Here is a 22,435-nt window from a genome sequence, read left to right as displayed (position 1 = left end):
GCCTTTGTTACTTAAAAGCAACAACATGACAACACTTCGAAGCAAACTTAAAACCAAACCTGCTATTGTTCAGAACACTAACGCGTGTCAAAGACAAAACATCCCACGAGAAAGTACTATAGGGTCAACTTGTTGATATTCGAATTATTTCAATGAACTTTATTATCTGACATTAGTCACATATTTATTTACCTTTGTACGGATTGAATACTTGGACATTATCCCACCTGCTCTTGCTAAAGCTACAGTCTCTCTAACGCAAGACCTCCTGTAGAAAGTAGATGGAATAAAGCTGGTAAAAGGTGGACATGGAAAACTGAACAACTGATGTGACAGTCGAATTAGATTCGATTAGAATTTAATGACCGTAAACGATAGAACAAAAACAACCTACGTAACTACGGTTTAAAAAGTACTATAGAAATAAAATAATAATAATTATTATTGAATAATAACAGGGTTAAATTGTTTTCAAAGTAGTATTTTTTAAACATTATATTTATCTAGACTGAGGTTATTATCTGCATGTTAAAATAGACTATGAGTACATTAATTTTGAGTGAGGTCTGTGGATCAGAATCTTCTAGGACTCCTGTGTTGTTCTCGGGGTTATCTTGATCTCTTAGTATTGTTTTGATTGTTTAAGCACTCTGTAACCCTGGTCTAAAAAAGTGCTCTATAAATATTACTTACTAACTTACTATGAAAATGTCTTTTAAAATGTCTTTCAGACTTTAAAATAAAATGTGATCAGCTAAGAGATGCGCTTTGATAGGGTGTTTTCATGTTCATGAACAACCTGGTCAATAGTCCCAGCCCTCCAGGTGAAGAGGCTGTGTGTGCTGCAGATTGAGCTATATTATAAACTCAGATTGTCAGTAATCCTCTGTGGTCTGGTGCTTGCATGGAAGAGTGAACCGCATCTGAGGTTTTGAAAGGTGTTATCATTGATTTATAAAATTGCCTTCACATTGTCATTATGTCTGAAAACATGTTGTTCTATGGATATGAAGGATGCCTGCTATGATCAGACTATATTCAGAGCCAACATTAAATTGAGATTGTAGTGATGCCAGAGATGGTTCAGCAAGATATGAGAGCAGCAGTGACCCATATAGTATATTCCATAGTTGCATACTGGTGCTTATTTTTCAGCGGTGATTCCAGACCGAGCCTCCCCTGAAGCATTGTTTTATTCTAGGAGCTGACTTCCTGAACACCGCAGGCACCTCCCTATCTCCTACATCTCCCTCCTGAGCACACAGGTCTAGACCAGTCTGATAATGATCTAGGCACGTCAGCAAGTGTCCAGTGAGCCTGGCTGGTATAAATACACCCAGTTGGATGGCAGAACCTGATACACTCTCCAGTCTTGCAGATGAAAGTTGAGGACCCAAGATATTTGGAGTTCCAGTCGTATGAGGTCATCGCAGCAACATTTGTACCACTCTCTTTATCCATCCCAGTCGGGAACAGACTTCTTTGTGAGGCCTTCCGTTCACACCTGCATGTCTGCAACTCATCTCTGATGATTCAACTGCTAATGAAGCAACAATTAAAACATCTTCCTTTTCCCATCCAGGTGTGATCAGACCGCCTTTAGCCAGTTAAAGCCTCTTTTCAGTGAAGTGCCTTCTCTGAGATGGCGGTTTCTTTGATGTCTTAACTGATCCATGGATCACACTCATGGCATTAAAGGTTTCTTGAAGGTTTCATTCTTGTTTGGATTGACATTGTAGATGACTACACAGAGGTTTTCACTGTGTGGTTTCATAAAGCAGCTCAGACGTGCTGCACAGAGTTGAAAGGTAGTCAACCTCTGCCTCTCCTGGTTCCATCTGTTGATATTTAAATGGTTCCTAATGGGACTTGAACTGTTTCTGCTTTCAATACATCAGTGCAGTGCAGTGCAGGGGAGCCTGCAGGGTCTCGGGTGTCGCAACAGGAGGTTTATTGCAGGCACCAGTATATTTCTTAACATTATTGAAGTTGAACCAGAGGTTGTCGACTGGAATAAGTGAAGCCAAGACCAGGTCAACGGGATGTTGGATTTGATTAGCTGTGGGACGAAGCCCAGCAGATAATATCACAAAGCACACAAAGTGTGTGCGTGTGTGCGTGTGTGCGTGTGTGCGCGCGTGCGCGCTATTCTCCAGTTGGTTCCTCTTCTCCAGTTGGACCAGAATCTAGGATGTCAGTGCTTCTGGACCAATAACCCTTTACGCCACCACATATCCACCCGTTGTTAGTTTCAACTAACACTTCCAATAATGTTTTTATTGTTCTTATAGTGTATATATGTTATATGACCCGAGACTAACTGTCTGTAGATTAGCCTTTAGCTCATACTTTGGCATATTGATCTCATACATAACTTGTAATCAGTATTCATAACAAAATAGGCACTGTAGGTATGTTCTCAGACAAACAATACATTTATGATATAAAGTCGAACGCACAATTGACTTTCAACAGAATAACTGTAGGCACAAACAAAGAATAATCAACTTTGAACACGACCAGGAATAATCAAAAACACAGGAACATATACTTGTCATCTCATAGTGAGAATAATAAACAATCAAGAATAATAAGCCTATCAAATGAAGCTAGACTATATTAGGTTAGCGTTACATTGATCTTTCTTTAACTACATCGCAAATCCCGGTGGAGACCTTAAATCAGGCTGGACTGTAACACTCTCGGACACACTTCGAACGCAGTCCGCTTTTCATGCAGTCAAAAATGGAGCAACTTTCTCCTCTTAGATTGATTCCATGCATGTTTGGCTTCAACAAATTACTCGTGTCGGTCACAGTCTTGGAAATGCTAACCTTTTTTCATTAGTTCCATCGCGCACAGTGGCATAATAGCCGGCTCAAAATCACAACACAGACACACTTGAACCTTAAGTAGCTCTCTCAATAATGGTGATGTTGGCAGAAGAAACGTGGTTAGCTTGTTAACTCACAGTTCTTACGCCGGTACCTTCCCAGTGATGCATAGATCTGTGAATCTGGCTGAAAACATTACATGCAACATTACAAAGTCTCAAACATTTTAAATCGAAACTTGCCATTGAGAGATGAGCATGTTTAGATCCTCAATACTACCAAAGCATTTTGGTTGGTGCCGCCAAAGAACCGAAGTTCGATACCCAGCCCAAGTCTAGAAAGACCTGTTTTCGATTGGTCAACACAAAATCTGCTGGTGATGGATGGTGATGTAACAGATAACACTCTTGTGCAACAATGACACATACTGCAAGTAGTAACGTCACTATTAAGCCTCAGTGTAACTGTTAACCATGATCGTCTGAATACTATTCAAATTAGAATTCTCACAAAAAACAATTAAATTCCAGCTTCCAAAAATGTGACCAGAATATCTTTGTGGTTCAGATTATTCTGTAAAACATGTCTTAAAAATTGCTGTGAAAGGAAAGAACACATCGAATATGTTCAAGGCCAACCAAAAAGATTTGGTAACAGAAGTTCTGTTGGCTTATAGCGAGTCAAACATTTGCTAGAATTCATCTGCTCCAAAGTATTGTGGCGTCGATCACTAGTTAGATCGTTAGTTTCCTGAAGTAACCTGAAGAAGAAAATGGCTTCCCACCGCTCTTAGTAAGTCCTCAAATGTTGTGCTTCCAGCAACCATAGCTTTGTGTTATTGTCAGCATAACGGGACTACGTTTTTACATTTACTTTTTTGTTAGCCCTAATGCATAAATATAGGAATGGAATTCTTCCATTGGGTATGTGGAAGATGCAAGAGTATAGAAACTTGTGAGGACCAACATCCTGTCCATCCTGTCCAGTTTTGTGATGAGTAATCACGACCAGAATTGATCAGACTTTTCTTCTGATGTTGTAATTAAGTGTGAGCCTAGTGAACAGTCAACTTGTGCTCCTCCATGTCTCTGAAGTGATCATCGTGCTGTGCGTGCCCTTTTAAGACAGTTAGACTAATCCATCCGAGCAGCTCATCCAGACTGCAAGGAAACGTCCAAATCTGACGCACTGCTTATGGATTCTTCCACTGATCTCTGACTAGAAACAAGCTCAAGGACACTACTAGAAACCTTCATTAAACTACTTTATACTTCAGCTCCTGGAGAGTTGGTTGTGTGTCTGCTAGGCTGCTGGTTCATTGACAGAACTAAGAGCTATGCTCTTTTTTGTTTGTGGATTTAGCTTGTTGGCTGCATTGTCATTAGGCTGATGGTTGAAAATGTTGAAAATATCAGATGACAGGCCAGTGGTACTGACCTTAAATGTGAGCTGAGAAATTATTATATCAGAGGGGAAACGTAAGGAGAACAGTGGACCTTCTGGGTGGAATTTAGGTGTAAATTCCATGAAAAGGTTGATAAAACGTGATAAAAATTAGGTTTGAAATGAGAGGATCTATCCATCAAGATGTTTAAGCACATAAACTGTCGTTTATCTTTGAGTTATCTGATTTGACAGAACAGTGGTTACACTTGGAGTAAATGATGAAGAAAATGTGTTCAACATTGCCCAAGCATTTGTGTTACAATATACAGTTTAACAAAGTAGAGTTGAAGTAAGACAATTTAATAGAAACAATCTTATAGTTTATATAACTTACTAAAATAAAGTAAAGATTAGGTAACCAATGTGCAATATCAGAGGAACTATAACGGTAATATAAAAAAAAAATATAAAAAGAAAAGTTTAACACATTTTATTTACGTAATCTTTGTAACGTTGTATTATTGTAATTTATTTTTATTGTGTTACTTTTAATTTTTATATGGAATTAAATATTTTAAAGAGGAGGCTTGGTTAGTAACAGTTGTATGTAAAGTAAGATATTGTCAACGTAAATAAACAAAAGGATCTTCACATGACCTCAACAGGGGGCCCGGGCAGACATCAGACAAGGGGCCCAACAGCAACGCTACAGCGGTCAAGTGAGCAGCTTTCCCTGCTCCTCCCCTTCCATGACCTTTGCCCTGCGGGCCCCATGTGTTGTGTTTGACAAGACAAAGGAGCACAACGTTGATGTGACGACGTGGTGTGGATGACTTTGCTGCTTGTTCTGGTGTGAACTGTCGGATTGAAATGTGTGATGAATTGTTAGAAAACAAGGTCAGCAGAAGAGAAACGACAGCTTTGCTGCATACTCACGTCACATACAGTTGAGTGCTTATGAGATAAAATCAACTCAGCAGTCATCTGCTCACAAATAATCTATTGATCCTTCTTATAGACTTGTGTTTTCTCTGCAGTTTTCTAAGGCCCGTGTTCTGACCCGAATTCGAGACTGAACCTGTGGTCTGAATCTCTGATGGGTGCTTTGTTTTTATAGAAAACATTAGAAAAGGGTGTTCGTTGCTTGATTGTGGTCATTATTGAGCGTGAGAACAAATATGAGGGTTTGTCTTTTGGCTCAGCTCTTATCTTTTGTGCAAACTGCTGGATATAATATATTCATCTGGTACATTATGACCTAAACCACCATGAGACCACCTGACTTCTATAAATAAATGTATGCAGGCGTCTGCACACGATCATCATGGAGTTTAGTGTTATGTCAAGCTCTCTGTAAATCTGCTTATGTAACTGCAACAGGCAATACACCGGTAACTAAGGCCCCTTATGCCAGATTAGCGGGGCATCTGGCAGACACTCACCTCAGACACGCTGATGGATTAGTTCTGGTAAAAGCTGCTGGAATGTATTGATTATGTGAATGATTTTCTTAAGAGCGTTGTTGACGGTGAGTCTCCAGTGCAGGAGCGTTCCATGAGAAACGTGAGCGACGTTGCCTCTCCATGTGTTCTGTCAGTATCAGACCAACGGATGAGAGTAACGTCCTTACAATGTTGGTCATTAATCCCAAGAGTTGACATTGAAAAAGATCTTATTTTGGCAGATTACTGACCGATCACATCAGCCTTGTTTTTCATGTTATACAACGGTTCGCATGTAGCTAGCTAAAACGGCAATGGCTTTTTGTCAGCATGTTGATTTACATAGACTTTAGGCAGCTCTTTAGTGGTTGTTATAGCGTATTAGCAAGAAGATTTGAAGTTAGAATCTATCTTCAGGGGACTTTAAGTGAGCGTCATCCTAACTGTAGGGACTTTTGCTTATGTGAGATTCCACTTCCACTGGTTCTCGTGTGAGTGGTTGTCTGTCTACACGTGTCCTATGACAGACCGGAGACCTGTGTGTCACCCTACAAAAGGATTATGCTTGTTTTTTATTAGCTTTTATTTGATTAGCAACGTGGCAGGATTATATTCAAGTGATGTTGGCCATATCAACCTTTGTGGAAAAAGAGGTTGACTATTGTCTAACCTCCTAAAAATAACGACCAGATAAAAGGTGATAAAACAAGAAGATTTTTCTGTATTTCAAAACTTGCTGAATCTGCAAATGTCAAAGCTGTTCCTGGCAAAAAATTAAATCTGAACGACTTTTGATCCTTTTCTGTTTGAGCTCCAACTCATCGTGACCTCTGACATCCTCTGATAACGCTGTGTAAACAAAGCATGACGGCAGCTGATAAGACGGTCACGGTCACCAATGTAATTTCTAAACGTTGTTGTTGGTCCCGGATCATGCGGGAGGAAACTACCATAAAATAGTAGCTCTTTTGCGTGATTAGCATTAACACGGGTGTCTTGGGCCAGCGCAGGATTATGCCACTGTACACATCTGCTCAACTTTAATCCCCCAGAATAAGTTGAATGACACAGACTTGACTTCAACTTTGATCCCTCTGTGTTTGTGTGAGTCTTTCGTCTGTTCAACCAGACTATAAACAGTGATTGTGGAACCGTGAGGGCTCTGTTACTTGGCAAGGTGTCCGTTCATAAATAAATCTGTTGCTAGCGTCACTGGCTTATTTATATATGTATAGATCATACAATATTGACATTGAGCTCATCTCGATATATGGGCACATCTGGACTGTTCTATCGTGGGCACTGGGGCGTCTCTCCTCACCTGTCCTGTGAACACATGTGAGACCTAATCCATTCCAATCCACCCAAGCCATTGACAACACGTATATTAAGTTGAAGTAAAAGGACTCTAAACAAAGATTGAGTCATTTTGTTTTGTAGAAAATGGTAATAAAAATGATTTTGTCTCCACCATGCATTGGCTCAGTCACTTGTTCATGTGATACACTGTCAAACATAAACAATGTTGGACATCCTTCACGCTACAGCCCTTGGATCTCTCTAATCACCAAAGCAGTGTCTCATTGAGAATTTTGTCACTCCAGAGGCCCTGAATCAAAAGGACATCTTCCCCCTCCAGTGTCATCTTCTTTTTTTTCTTGTCTTTTCTTCTGTCCTTTTCAATCATGTCCAGGCTCTTCCCTCAAAGCCTGAAGTCCCTTACGCAACCATCCTCAATATTCTTCTCGTCTTTTGGGTCATTTGACAGCAGAATGTCATACCTTTATCTTCACCAGGTGTATTTTTTTTCTATTCGCGCTCATGCTCTACTGCTCCTCATATGTACACACATGATGATCTCAAGATGAGCTCAAGAGAGATGATTCAACCTTATAGTGTCCTATAGCGTTGCATGTGCGCTTCAAGAGCACTTTTGATCGTCATAGAGACATTTAAACAAAGGGAATTATTTAACTTGAAAGGGTTGAATGGCTACAAGCTATATTGCTGCTTTTCTCTTTCACAAAACTACTAAAGAGTTTGATTGCTTGCTATGTTATCGTATACAAAACTGTTTATACACTTCTCAATAATGTGTTTTAGCTGTTTAGTCCTGTTTATGGTTTCAAATTTGCAACTATCTTTGTTTTTTTGGCCATCATATTGTCTTAATCCCTTCAAACCTACACCGTGATGATGAGGTTGGCGTTCCATTTATGCTTACATCTTATTATCCATACTCGTTTATATATATACTGTATATATATATATATATATATATATTTTCCTCCGCATTTTGTTGTATTACAGCCCTTTTTTAAAATGAATCAAATTCATTATCTTCCTCAAAATTCTAAACAATCACCCCATAATAACAATGTGAAATGTACTTTGTTGATGCACCTTTGTCAGCAATTACAGCGTCAATTTTTTTTTAATATGATTAAAAACACAAGCTTGGCACATCTATCTTTGGGCAGTATCGCCCATTCTTCTTTGCAGCACCACTCAAGCGCCATCAGGTCGTGCACAGCCATTTCAAGATCTCTTAAATTGGATTCAAGTCTGGGCTCTGGCTCGGTCACTCAAGGACATTCACAGAGTTGTCTGTAGGCGCCTCTTTTGATATCTTGGCTGTGTGCTCAGGACTGTTGTCCTGCTGGAAGATGAACCGTCTGTCAAGGGCACTCTGGACCAGGTTTTAATCCACGTTGTGTCTGTACATTGCTGCATTCCTCTTTCCCTCTATCCTGACTAATCTCCCAGTTCCTGCCGCTGAAAAACATCCCCACAGCATAATGCTGTCACTACCGTGCTTCACTGTAGGCATGGTAGTGGCGTGGTGATGAGCGGTGCCTGATTTTCTTTTAACATAACGCCTGGAATTCACACCAAAGAGTTCAATCTGATCTCATCAGACCAGAGAATTTGGTGGCTTTGGCAAACGCCCAGGCGGGCTGCAATGTTTTTTTCTGGCCACTCACCACACAGGCCTGATTGGTGGAATGCTGAAGAGATGGTCTTCCTTCTGGAAGGTTCTCCTCTCTCCTCAGAGGAACCCTGGAGCTCTGACTGAGTGACCATCAGGTTCTTGGTCACCTCCCTGATTAAGGCCCCTTTCCCCAGGTCGCTTAGTTTAGATGGCCAGCAAGCTTTGGACAGAGTCCTGGTGGTTCCAAACCTCCTTCACTTATGGATGATGGGGGTCACTGGGCTCATTGGGACCTTCAAAGCAGCAGAGATTTTTTTTCTGTAACCTTCCCCAGATTTGTGTTTGGAGACGATCCTGTCTTGGAGGTCTACAGACAATTCCTTTGACTTCCTGCTTGGGTTGTGCTCTGACAAGCGCTGTCAACTGTGGGACCTTCTATAGACGGGTGGGGGCCTTCAGAATGATGCAGAAATAATCTTGAGGATGAACAGTGGGAACAAAATGCACCTGGGCATCATTTGAACTTCATGGCAAAGACTGTCAATACTTAAGTACATGGGATTTCTCAGTTTTTTATTTTTTATTAATTTAAATAAAATAAAAAACGTTTTTTACACTGTCATTATGGGGTGTTTGGCATAGAATGTTGAGGAAAAAAATGGATTGAATCCATTTTGAAATAGGGCTGTAACATGACAAAATGTGGAAAAGGTGAGGCGCTGTGAATACTTTACGGATGCACTGTATATATATATATATGTATATGTATGTTTGAAGATGCAATGATGAAGGTTTTGTTACTATTTTTGTCACACACTTAAATGGAACATTTTCCACGTGTCTTTCATGAACACTGAATGGTGGCCATTAGGCACATCACTCTCACCGCCTCATTTAACCATGCAGCTGCAGGAAGGACAGCTGGTAACTCTTTTTGAAAGCCTCTCTGTTGTAACATGAACCACAGTCCCCATAAGCACAATATATTTATGTTGCGAGTATTTTTTTATATTTGCCGTCTAATTTAAACTCCTGTCATCCATGTAAATTTCCCCAATGTGGAAAAAATTAAGGAATCATCATCAAAAAACCCTGTTAGCCAAGCATGTCAACATATTTCATCCATTTGGTGATTCTGTTTAACCTAATGTGGAGGTGGAAACATTATGATTAACAAGATTATCTGTAATTCTTTGTTGGGCTCATTTGTGTGGTGACGCAAAGCTATTTATTGGTTGTGTTCATTGAAGATTAGTGTGTTTTAACTTGCAAGTTTTGTGAAAGGCAAGTCAAGCCATTGTCGTCACTGGTCAGTTACGCAAGTAAACTTTGCTAATGTGGGCATTAACCCATCATTTATTTGCACACAGATGTATTTTGTATTTACCAACAAAAAAACAGAATTTTTTTTAAAGTAACTACTGAGTTTAGTATCTATTGTGTTTCAGCAAAGTTGCAACTGTAAACTAATAGTTTCCTATATTATATATTTAGGGTGTGTATCTGGTGCTATGATGTGTATCATAATACAGCGGCAAGGCAACGATACAATATATTGCAATACTATAGGAACAGCAATATATTTGTAGTATTTTGCTGAGTACTTGACTCTGGCGTTGCAGATGTTGCAGTTGTTGCAGTTGTCATTTATTCGTACTTTTAAGGTGCCTTATACATAAATGAATTATTATTCTAAAAATCAAAATATGCCACCAGCTAACGGCAGCTTATTAAGCTGCGTGAGTTTACTGTATCCTCTTGACTGTGTCTTGTTGATTGAGAATGTACAATGTCCTTTCACCAGAGCTCAGCTTCTGTGTGGGCAAAACTTCAACTGTTGTTGTTTAAGTAAAGGTTAGGTTAAGAATTTAAATATGTCAGGTGCTGAAAAGGGATAGCAGGTATAGTTTCTTTGGGTGCATAGCCAGACAAATGCTAACGTTAAGCACCTCTTAAGTAACTGTTGAGGATTGACCATCTACCCTGGTCATGGTCTACTATTTCAAAAGGCAAAGACGGCAAGATTATATGGATCAATCAAATCAAAGGTAATGAAGGACTTTGAGTGCATTAGAGGTAACTAACTTGTAATAAATGCTAATTGATTGTTTTTTATAACTTGACACTTGATCAACTTAAGTTCAAGCCACTGAACCCACTTTGAATGATAAAACACTTGTGTCACTTGTGGAGAATGTTGGGCATGTGTCGCTGTGTTAAGGGCCTAGTAAGAGTAAAAGATCCCAGAGGGAGTAGTTTTTCTACACCCATTCTGCTAAAGTTGTAAAAGCTCAGTATGTGTTTGGCCTTTCATGAAACTTGCTATTCTGCTAACCGGAGAACGATCAGAGCATGTGTCTAAATGAAAATGACATCACCATTGTCCGGCGACTGTCCAGTCAACCCCTGAATAGTAACACTTTGACACACTCTGTCCACCTGAATCCACATTATGTAACGACAATAATTCCTAATAATTCAAAAGTGTCCACTCTGCTGACTCGTCGCCCCTTCAAACCCAATCTTTGGCATCCTAAATTGTCCTGTTGCCAAGAGACGGCCTGCGGCTGCTCTTGTCACCCCGCTGGTGCCAGGCTCTGGCAACACGGGGCTGCTTCCATTTGTATTTAAGTCAGTGAGATCAGCACATACCGGCTGTTGATAGTGTGTGTGTCTGTTTGCAGCTGAGCAGGGCTTGTTTTTATGGCTTTGATAGAATGCATTTTACCAGTTAGATGAATAATTTCCTTCAATAAACAACCCAAAGGTAAAGGTATAAACTGGTTATACAAACAGAAAAAAGATGAAAACTAATTGTAGTCATACCATGACAATGACATTAAATATAAGTTACAATTTTTAATACAAGTTTAATTCATAAAGAAATGTGGATTAAACGTGTATATCTATCGTACACAATTTATTTTAGGAAACGAAATGTCCACAAAAACAGACAAATAAAAAGAAGGAAAGAAAGGAAAAATGTGTTTTTAAGAATATTAAACAAGCTACATTTACAATTTATCTAACGCGTGATCAATTATAATTTGAAAATATTTTTTAGTTTTCTATTATTCATGGCAGGGGTCACCAACCTTTTTGCAACTACAAACTACTGAAAGGGTGACCGAAAGGGCTACCATTAGTTTGTTAAACCCTTATGAAATAACTTTGTATATATTTTTATGGATGATAAGTTATATTCCTCTAATACACTTTATTGATTCTTTAATAATTATGAATGGGGCAACAATGTTGGTGACCCTTTTTTCACTGGGAAATCACTGTAGAAGACTTTTCTTTTTTGATGGTTTGATGCAGAAGGATGTTGACAACATTTACAGTTTGCTCATAAAAGCAGTGTCGATGGAGAACATCTCTCCAAACCCCACCTGACACAGTCACCGAGGTCTCTGTTGTCTTGCTCTATCCACATCCACACACTTGAGCACTGATCAGCAGGTGAACGTGAATGACATGTTCAGGGTCTGGCGTCTATGTGATGAGCGTCTCCATGTTTCATCATTTACATGCAGCTGGTTTCTTCTGTAATTGTCTAACTTTGTTTGTCTGTGTGTGTCTGTGTTGCATGAATTGCACAATTGTGGATGCTGTACTCCCTCAGAGGCCACTTGAATATGATTAGAGAAGCATGGAGGGGTTCACGGCTTGAATGAGTTTCTGGCATAATGTCCTACACCCCTGAAATGACCGGGGAACCCCTGCTTTCACCCTGCTTAAGATCCTTAATGATGATAACCCTATTATGATAGTCCTCTTCGTGAACAGAATGGGGGATTCAGAGAGTCAAACGTAATTATTGCAGCCTGGTGTGAATCAACCTTTGTTTAAGAAAGAATAAACATAACTTGTTAGTCTGAAGGCTTGTCATCTAAGAAAAGAATCACCAAAGATAGCTTTTTATTGGTCCTCCATATTTTGTGAAAATTTACATTAAAGTCATAAATGAATAAACATACATTATTTAGACAATTCAAGCTTAAGTGTTATTTTATTTTTGAAATTATTGTTTTACTATTTATATTATTATTACAGTAATCAGTGGGGAAATGATGACAACCTGTACCTTTTTTAGATTTAAAGCCCTGTTCGCACAGCATAAGTACTACCTGGGGACCTTGGGGTTTTGTAAATTACCCGCCTCCTCTGCGTGACTTTAAGTGCATTCACACAGGATAAGCGACGTCTGTAAAATAATCATTTTTACTGACATTACCTAGAGATACAGATCTAAAAAGGAGCGCTATTACTGAAAGAGAAAGTTGGTGTAACCAAGTGTTTTTTGTTTAGAGAAAATCAAGTGGATGACCCTTTATTTTCTTTCGTTTCTCAACTTGTTCAGACGCTCAACATCGAAAGCGCTGCCCTGCACATAAATGTGCCCCAACATTTTCCGAGTGTATTCGTGTGGAGAAACAACGAGGCTGGAACTTAGTTTGTGCAGCGTTCACATCTCCTTTACTTTCCTCATGTGGGAACCCCACCTCCCCCCCAACAACAAGAAACTCAATCTACCTCCTTTTCAACCCCTTCAAAATAAAACAGCAGAAGTAAATATCAATACAATGGCGAGTGCCTAAAACTCCGTTAAAGTGGCTATATGCTGCATTCAGAATTACAAACGCAGACATTCGGATTCACACGGGATTAAAATTAAGACATTCGCCGCAATTTATTACAAATTACCAGAGGTCCCAAAGTAATACACATCCCATGTGAATCGGACATAAGACCGTACCTGTAGAGAAAACCCATTCCATCTTGCCTCAGACAAGTTTGTTTTTACCAGCTCTTGACTGAATCCACCAAATGTATAAAATGTTTTTCTTTTTATTACATTTATGTTTTTAACTTCTGCTACTAAAATATTCAAATTTGAAGCGAACAGTCCCATTTTAACCGTGTCATGCTTAGTTGTCATCGCTTCCATGGCAAGACTTGATTCACATGCATCAGTTTTGGTTTGCTTTTCTGTTATTAACATTTTCTTTTTGCTCCATCCATTTATGCACGTGCTCATCCTGCAGCTTTGTACCAATGGCTTGAGGCTGACCGCCAGGGCAGAGATCCAGATGCTGCCACCTCAGGTAAAACATGTGCACCAACAAGATCTTTCTGCTGGCCATGTTTCACTCGCATGCATCGATCTGAACCATCATCCGTCTGCTAACCATTGTTGGACTTCAATTCTGTTTAAACCCCTTAAGTCATGTCTTTTCACTGTTATGTCTCTTACTTGTCCAGTATTTAGGTCAACCTGCTCTGAGCTAATTTTAACTAGCCAAATCCCCGTAAACCCCCTCCTCTAATGGCTCTGTCACTTTGCCTCTAGGTTAGTTTTTATGTTTATCCCTACTTCCTGGATACAGGCGGTTTAGTTTCTATTGTCGCCAACACACAAAAGGACTGAGAATGCTCCAAAATAAAAAAACTTTTTTTTGTTTTTGTAATTAAAGGCACTCATTTAAACCAATAACAAGTTGTGTAAGTCACTTTGCTTCCTTATGCTCAAGTAGCCTCCAAGTGGCATATTTGTTATACTTGAAGCACATGTTGTTTTTTTGTTTTGCTTACTATCATCAGTTTCTTATGCTACCTTATGCTTAGTTTCTTTTTCCCCAATTGTATCAGAATCTGATTCAGAGTTTTCATGGGAAACATACCAATTTTTGGCTGATGGTCTTAATGTTATTATGGATTCCTTTATTATTAATTAAGAAGAACACATTGGATAAGATTTTTATTTTTATTTTTGCACAGTCCATTGTGGAGTAGAAAGCACAGAAATGAATAGCCTTTTTGACAAATCCACTAGCCGTTTTTCCTCTATTTAGCACTCTTTCTGCTTGTTTTCAGTTGATCTTTGACCTCACTCTCACCAACTGGCTGCACAGGTCAAAAACCCCAGAGTCATCAGTCCACTTATCTGAAATCAATTGAGGGTTGTTTCCTTCTTTTGGCTGCACTTTTTTAAGCACAGAGAAGAAATTAAATGTCATGCGTGTTAATGGATCTTATTAGTCCAGGGAGGGGTGTTGCTGAGTCGGCACATAGCCATTTTTTAACCAGGAGGATTTTCGAGACCGGCTGAAATATCTGTCGTTGAATTTAGTTTTTGAAGGGATATGTGGATCTTGAGTATCCCACTGTGTCTGAAATGTCTTTTGCTTCTCGCCAGGTGAAAACCTGGATGAGTGTCCACTCAAGAGGACGTTCAAGTCCAAAGTTCTTGCTCGTTACCCGGAGAACATTGATTGGAATCCCTTCGACCAAGATGCAGTCAACATGGTAGGTGACCACTGACACATGATGATTATTACCGAATATTAGATCAGGGTTCTCGCCAGCACTATTCAGTGTAGGGCCCCCCCTACGCTGTGGTTTTGATCCCCTATGGTGTAAATTGGGCCCGACACTGTGTCTTAAGCAGCATTGTATTTGCTGTACAGTATATTTTATTGTATTGTAGTTCAAGGTTCAAGATTCCTACATAAACTTCAAGGAGATGAATGTGATATCGCAACGCCCGGATGTCGCTCAGTTTCGTGGGGAAAGGAAGTCCCGAGAAACTGAGCGTTATTAGTGATATTTTTGTCCGATCATGTCAGCACCAAAGCGCGAAAATAAACAAAAGGGAAGTATTGCATAGTTTTCCTTACCCAAACCCCTTGACCTCTTCCTTCCTTCATACCATACAGCAGGGATCGGGAACCTGTGGCTCTTTTGATGATTGCATCTGGCTCGCAGATTTTGGCTTTTCAGATAAAACATAAAATATTATCACTTGTTTCAGGGGTGGGCAATACGTCGATCGCGATTGACCGGTCGATCGCGAAGCTGTTGCGAGTAGATCGCGTGATTTAATAAAATATGATATAAGAAAATAGTAAAGAGAGCTCTGATTGGCTGCTGTGCATATTAATCAAATGGTTATTGCGCCGATTGGTTGAAAATTTGATTGACATGCACAGCAGCCAATCAGAGCTCCCGCCTCTTCCACTGAACTCACGGAAAAGATCATGTGAATCGAGAATAAAAAGAGCAAAACGTGCGACAGTCATTTTACGCAATTCAGAAAAACGATATGGAATTATAAGCTTGTTTTTTTTAAATAATATATCGAACAAAATAATGCGTGTTTGATCGCTTCAGGTTCTTCTCTACGAGAGTCACAGAAACATGACGTCAGGTCCATCAAAGTTAAGCTGCAGGTTTCAATGAAAGCGCAACAAATGCTGGTTTTCCTTTTGTGATCGCGTCCTTAAAACACACTTGCATTAATACACCATCACATGATGACTATTTGTAAATTACCTTTATCTCACGAATATAATAAGAATACGCTCAAACCCAAACACATTAAACAGGTGCAGGTGAGCCACACATTCTAATGACGTCAGAGACGATCAGACAAAGCAATGATGATGTGAAGTTACTGATGAACAGTTTTATTCTCGTTAAACTTCATCTGAAATTTAATTAATCCACTTGTGTGATTCATATCAGACATGTTTAAAATTAACAAATATAAACTGTTAGTTTGAATTCATGTTTTCATTTGTTTTTGTTTTTTCATGATCACAGAAATGGAGAAATTTTAGTCTTGTACTTCATTTAAACATGATGGACATATTGAAATGGAGGCATGGAAAGGGATGAACCCGTCTGAATTCTTTGTTGATTTTGATGAACAAAGGAAAAGGGCTTGAATTCGTGTCAAGCACAGATTCTTACATCTGAATATTATTTATATGGCTCTCACTGAAATAAATTTCCAAATATTTTGCTTTCATGGCTCTCTGAGTCAAAAAGGTTCCCGACCCCTGCCATACAGGATAGTACAGCCTCCCTAACCCCATATTTCCACTGGATCCGTCTCCACTCCGTTCTGACTCTGGCGCGTTTTAGCTCCAACCCGACACAGCAAACCCTCGCCTACTGCTTCCGTTCCTGGTCCGTCTCCGATCCGTTACTTTGCGGAGACCAGAGGAGCTGTAGTCGCAAGATCACGAGATTATCAATTCACGTAGTAATGGGCATCCTAAGACTAAGAATTTCTGCACCTCGATAATCAATGTCTCTTCGTCCATCCTCTCGGGACCTGTGGCATCCCTGGCAACGAGGTTATGTAATTGGTGTTACATAAGTGGTGTTACAAAATCAGGAGTTTGATTATTGTGTTTTAGTTTGAAATTTACGAGATGCTTTGTACGTTTTCACGTCCTTTGTGGTGCGATATAATCGCTGTTGATTGATGCATGACGGCTGCGTCATCCGGCAAAAATGGACCTCTTGCGTATTTCTGCCGGACGCTGGAGCTATGAAGGAGCTGAGACATGCTGCGATGCATGTGGTGGAATAACTTTAATTGACTTTAATGAGTTCGAATTGCTCCAGCAATCGCAACAGAGTCAGAACGGATCCAGTGGCACTGGCTCTCACGCCTGCATCATCCGGTGACTGCGCCGTGCACAGGTCCCTCTATGCTGTTAAAAGATCCTGGCGAGAACCCTGAAGATCATACATCATCATTACAATCTGTTGTCATCTTGTTGGTGTTAGCAGGGTTGACTTCAGCAAATTTAGTTGGGTTTCTTTTACTGATTAATTGAATGATGATGTTTTGTATTTAATCAACTAATTTGAGATATTATTTACACAAGTTAAATCAACTGTATCTGTAACTCTGAGTCCAGTTTTTTAGATGAATGTAGCCATTAACACAGTCATGATGTCAAGACTTGTCAAGTGCATATTGTCACCACATAAGTTGCACTGTTTGCAAAGTTTGATGCAACTAATTATATGTTATCATGCTATATTACTAACACGGTACATCACATTCTCACCGCTTGAAAAGTTTGAGGCCTGTCGGATTAAAGGGAGAAGAGACGTTTTTTGACATGGAATATTGGAGATAGAGGTACCAGATGAAATGACACCACCTTATTTTCCACCTATTCTCATGTGAGCTTGTCTGAATAATTCAGCTGCGGTTCGGAACCGTCAACTGACAGAAATACGACACCAGAGTCCAGTCAAGGAACCAACGCTTGATGAACTCTTGGATATATTGTGGAAACTTACACTAGTTGCTATTTTTGTTGCGTAACTCAAATATGCTTTCTACCTCCTCCAACTACTGATACAATGTTGAATCACAACAAAGCTCTTCCTGAAGAAAACGCATCATGTTCATGTTCATGACTTCTCAGTATGACATCTGCCATTCATACAGTTTGGATGAAGGCAATCAGATTCGTCATTCCAGCCAAATTTTGAGTATCAAATAATCAAATAAGTATTTCTTGCACTTGATTACTTATGACTAATTTGAAATGGATTTATATAAATTATAAATACTTACCTGTATACATTTCCACTAATGTGTTGCTGACACACAGATACAACCCAAATGCCTTAAATTATTTCAATTGTTTAAAATGATGACGTACTTTGTTAAAATATACTTCTGATGCCTGTCTACAGCTCTGCATGCCCAAAGGTCTTTCATTCCGGACACAGCTGGACCAGCGGGAGCCTCAGTTCCACTCCTTCATCATCACCAGGGAGGATGGCTCTCGCACCTATGGCTTCGTCCACACCTTCTACGAGGAGGTGACCAGCCCACAGATCTGCTCCGCCATGCAGACCCTTCACCAGATGCACATCACGGAACATCCGTCAGCAAACCCTACGTCCTCTTCATCATCATCCTCCTCCTCCATGGACTCTCTTGCCAGCAGCCTGGACGAGGCCGATTCCACCAATTCCTCTCCGCGGACATCTGTTGGCTACAACTCCTCCCGGGACACTCTCTACGTATCCAAAGCTCTGTGTCTGATCACGCCGATGCCATTCATGCACAGTTGCCGCCGCTTCCTGACGCAGCTCCACCGCGCTGTCACAGCTACTGTGGCTCCTCCTCTTCCTCTAGAGAGTTACATCCAAAACATCCTGTATGAAGTTCCACTGCCGGCTCCTGGCCGCTCGCTGAAGTTCCACGGTGTTTATGAACCGATTGTGTGTCAAAGACCTGGACCAGGAGAACTGCCTCTTGCCGACTTCCCACTTGCGGAGGTGTTTACCTTGCTGGGAGTAGAGAACCTGATCCAGGTGTTCACGTGCACCCTGCTGGAGATGCAGATCCTTCTCTACTCACAAGGTAAGACCCAAGGACACAGACCCTCACAAGAGTCACTCATAGTGTCAGACTAGGAGTTATCTGGTTCTCGAATGGAGACCCTAAAAGAATTGTGTCTTATAACTTGATATGTTTGCTGCATTAAGGAAAATGCAGTATAAACTCTGAGGTTCTTCCTCAGATGTCCTTCTTCCAAGATTCCCATGCATGCATTATTAAGAGCAGCAGACCACTGTTTTGTTTGGTCTCAGGCTCCTCCAACACGCTGAGATGGAATTCATGCAATAATATTACCATTGGCTCCACAATCTGCAGCACTACAGCTCATACAGTTCATCTGTGTTGACCGGAAGTAGCAACAGAAATATCTTTTTCTCTGATTGATGATTATGAACCCGGCTGAACCCTTCTGTTTGGCCAAAGCATATCACACAACCCTTCAGGAAATTAAGCAACTTTTGCTGGAAATCATTAGTGCTAAATGTATTTCATTCAAAGCCAAGGCTGGGAAACAATATGGACTTAAAATAGTGCTGTAGGGTTTTTAAAATAAGATGAAACTACGGTTGCTGGATTCCATAGTGAGACCCTTTGGTCGTTTACAGCAGCTGCACTACAGGAGAGGCACATCTTCTTCATGCCTGCCAACATACTAATACTTGGTCTACTCTTTTAGTTTTCATTTACGTTGCAAAATGATAGCAATATAAATAAAAAGGTTTTATAGTACACCCCCCAAAAAACATTTTATAAATGAAAATGTATACAGTGTTGTTGACTAACAATATAGATATAGATCTGTGTTTATTTTTTAAGTTTCAATCAGAGATAATCAGGTAAGAACTTACTTACTTACCTAGCTCATACGTTTCTATATAATCAGTCACGGTGAGACCTTAAGCATATTTTCTTTATTTGATTTAACTTTAGTCTTCCAAGATTGAGCAAAGGTTAGTTGTTTCAGCAGTACATACACCTATAAGGACATGAAGTACACATATTAAAAACAATTATAGCAAAATTATGAAAGGTTGTTGACAACAGTACACAAAGTCCTGTGTCTAGTTTAGGGTTATGGTTAGCATTTCTTAAAAAAAAAACATGTCTAGCATGTAGGAAGCGTTTTCTGTCTCTGATCTCCTTAACAGAACGTGTGCCCCCCTCAAAGGTAACTCCCCCCTCACAAGTGTTTAGATAACATCCATCACGGAGAGTTGGGATATTCTGATCAAATGTGACAAACGACGCGGTATGCGGTATTCCAAGGTTTCCCCATCCATAGCTTTTTGATGTTGATGAATAAAGCGTGCACACCCTCTTTTCTTCAGAGAGGTGGATGCTCCCAAATGTTCACAGTTTACAGAGAATCCCTTTGAAGACATTTATATACTCCCATGTTACTGGATGGAGGAGTTTGAGAATCTGTTTTGATCCAATAAATCTCTCTCGATGTCACTGGCTCAGGTCTGATCCAGTTCCGACATGTTCCAAGATGTGTTGATGATGTCTTGCCTGGGTCTCGGACATTAGTCTGTCTGTATGGGTGAATTTGTCACGGACTACTTGTAGCTGTGTAATTCTATGCTCCAAGAAACTTGTTCTTCACTTTCATTCATTGCCTGTTTTAAATTAAAAATAACTATTAGTCTTATCTTGGGATAGTGTCACATGTGATGTGTATAGTAGGTCAGTGGTTGTAAACGCGTCTCTTTTTGAATGCAGTTTTTGTCATGTCTACTTTGAGATAAGCCAAGTAGAGAGAAGAACAGTACCCCAGTGATGAATGGGCCACAGGCATATAGCCATCTGATGTCATCGATTGACACAATGCTCATGTTTTATTCCATATTTCGATCCCAAAAGCCCTCAGCTCATGCTTAATAATAACATTTGATGAAACTGGGTGCTGAGCTGGACGCCGGCCGGTGGCCTTAATCTGTCCCTATGATGGCGGGAAGCAGCACTGGCAACACGGCAGCTTCTGTTGTCGAAACGAATCCATCAAAATGTAATTCCGCTGGATTGAAACTCTGATTGAATTTGTGCAACGTGATTAAAGTCACTCTTGCACATCACAACTTTTAGCCAATATTTGTGTCTTAGGGGGTCTAGAAAACTGCAGCAGATTATATTTCACACAGCTTAAACTTGTTACGCAATAATGCAAATATGGATCAGAGCTTTTATTGTCTTTCCATTTAAAAAAAGGTTTTAATATAGATAAATAGATTTCCTCTATCTTAAATATCTCTCTATAAAAAAACAACAACTAGTAAGCCTGTGTCAGTGTCTGTGTGTCTACCTAATCTGAATGTATTGATGGAATGGAAAATAATGAAGGAAGTAAAGTTTTGGATGTTTTTGTCTAAAATGGCTTTATTGTTGTCCACCAGACTACCAGCGGCTGATGACTGTGGCAGAGGGCATCACGGCGCTGCTATTTCCCTTTCAGTGGCAGCATGTCTATGTTCCCATCCTCCCAGCCTCACTCCTTCACTTCCTGGATGCTCCTGTACCATACCTGATGGGGCTCCAGTCCAAGGAGGGCAGCGACCGATCCACGCTGGAGCTTCCACAGGAGGTTGGTACCATCAAACACCATCCAGGTTTTTTGTGGAACTATTGGTCATAATTTGTTAATCCAATAACGTTCCTTGGGTTTACTACAGTCTGTCTATTAAAAGACTAGACAAAGCCCTGAAAAGTAAAACCCCCACTCAGATTCTTCCAGCCCTACTTCCATACCCCTCTGGATTTGCAGCTTTCAAGAATCTGGTACATTCTATAATTATGGCAGCCACCAGCCTGCTACCTCAAAAGTCTATCTTTGCATTTTTCCAATGGTCCTTTGAAGAGAGGGGGTGACCTAGAAATGGGGGATGAAAGGATAGCTGGAAGCAGAAGCAGCATAAAAAGTGATGAGATGGAGGAAAACGATGCTGGACCCAGACAAGGATTGCGTTTTTGAACTGTGAACATTAATTTAATACTTCATCTACAACTAATCCTTGTAAATAAGAAAACAACTACACAGTTATACGTCAGTATAAACCTTATTAGCCACTACATTCACCAAAGATACTATTTAGTTTTGATCCATGGAGACAAATCGATAGGAAGTAGGGTATGTGCTGCGGCTTGGATTTAAGTCTGCTCCTCTAAATCAAAGGCCATGGTCCTCAGGGCTGGAGATAGAGATAGAGATGGAGGAGTTCGAGAGTCTTGTGGTCATGGTTATGAGTGAAAGAAAAATGTTTGTAAGAATGTAAGATGAATGCATAGGGGACTCTTTATTGTCTGTTGTGAAGAAAGAGCTGAACCACATCACAATGCTCTTCATTTACACGGAAAAGCATTGGTACTTTTTGCCTCCGTCTCTTAAGCCGCACACGCACACTCGTAAAACAACCAAACTGTATTCGGTGTCAATGTCTGTGTGTCAAATTTGGGATCATGACAGTATTTGTGTGTTGTATTTAAACTCAGTGATCCATGATGGTATTACATGAGGTTTATTTTAATCCCATTTAAGGGTGTGATGGTTGTTCCATTACGACGGCTTTAGTTGGACCTCTCAAATATTATCAATCACACATTGACCTACATTATCTGTTCTTCATATCTGCCTCTCAGCATCAACACCCACTTCAAATAATCCGCCTCAATATCTGATTAT

The 22,435-nt window shown here is 40.1% G+C and overlaps 1 protein-coding gene and 1 pseudogene across 4 annotated transcripts in view; one reads left to right on the top strand and one right to left on the bottom strand.

The window, feature by feature from the left end:
• Positions 1-22,435, top strand: part of dennd5b (DENN/MADD domain containing 5B) — a 35,595-nt gene that overhangs the window by 323 nt on the left and 12,837 nt on the right. For 3 of the 4 annotated variants that reach the window (XM_087787938.1, XM_087787937.1, XM_087787936.1), the window contains exons 2-5: positions 13,643-13,702; positions 14,794-14,903; positions 18,105-18,780; positions 21,153-21,340. In XM_087787938.1, the coding sequence (XP_087644064.1) occupies positions 13,643-13,702; positions 14,794-14,903; positions 18,105-18,780; positions 21,153-21,340 (1,034 nt within the window). The remainder of the gene's footprint in view (positions 1-13,642; positions 13,703-14,793; positions 14,904-18,104; positions 18,781-21,152; positions 21,341-22,435) is intronic. The other variant, XM_087787939.1, reaches the window with a different exon arrangement.
• On the bottom strand, positions 8,341-13,375 carry LOC148084944 (uncharacterized; annotated as a pseudogene).

The sequence above is a fragment of the Callionymus lyra genome, chromosome 3, assembly GCF_982586985.1.
Source record: "Callionymus lyra chromosome 3, fCalLyr1.hap1.1, whole genome shotgun sequence".
Classification (NCBI taxonomy): Eukaryota; Metazoa; Chordata; class Actinopteri; order Syngnathiformes; family Callionymidae; genus Callionymus; species Callionymus lyra.
This window is presented reverse-complemented; position numbering and strand designations above follow the sequence as displayed.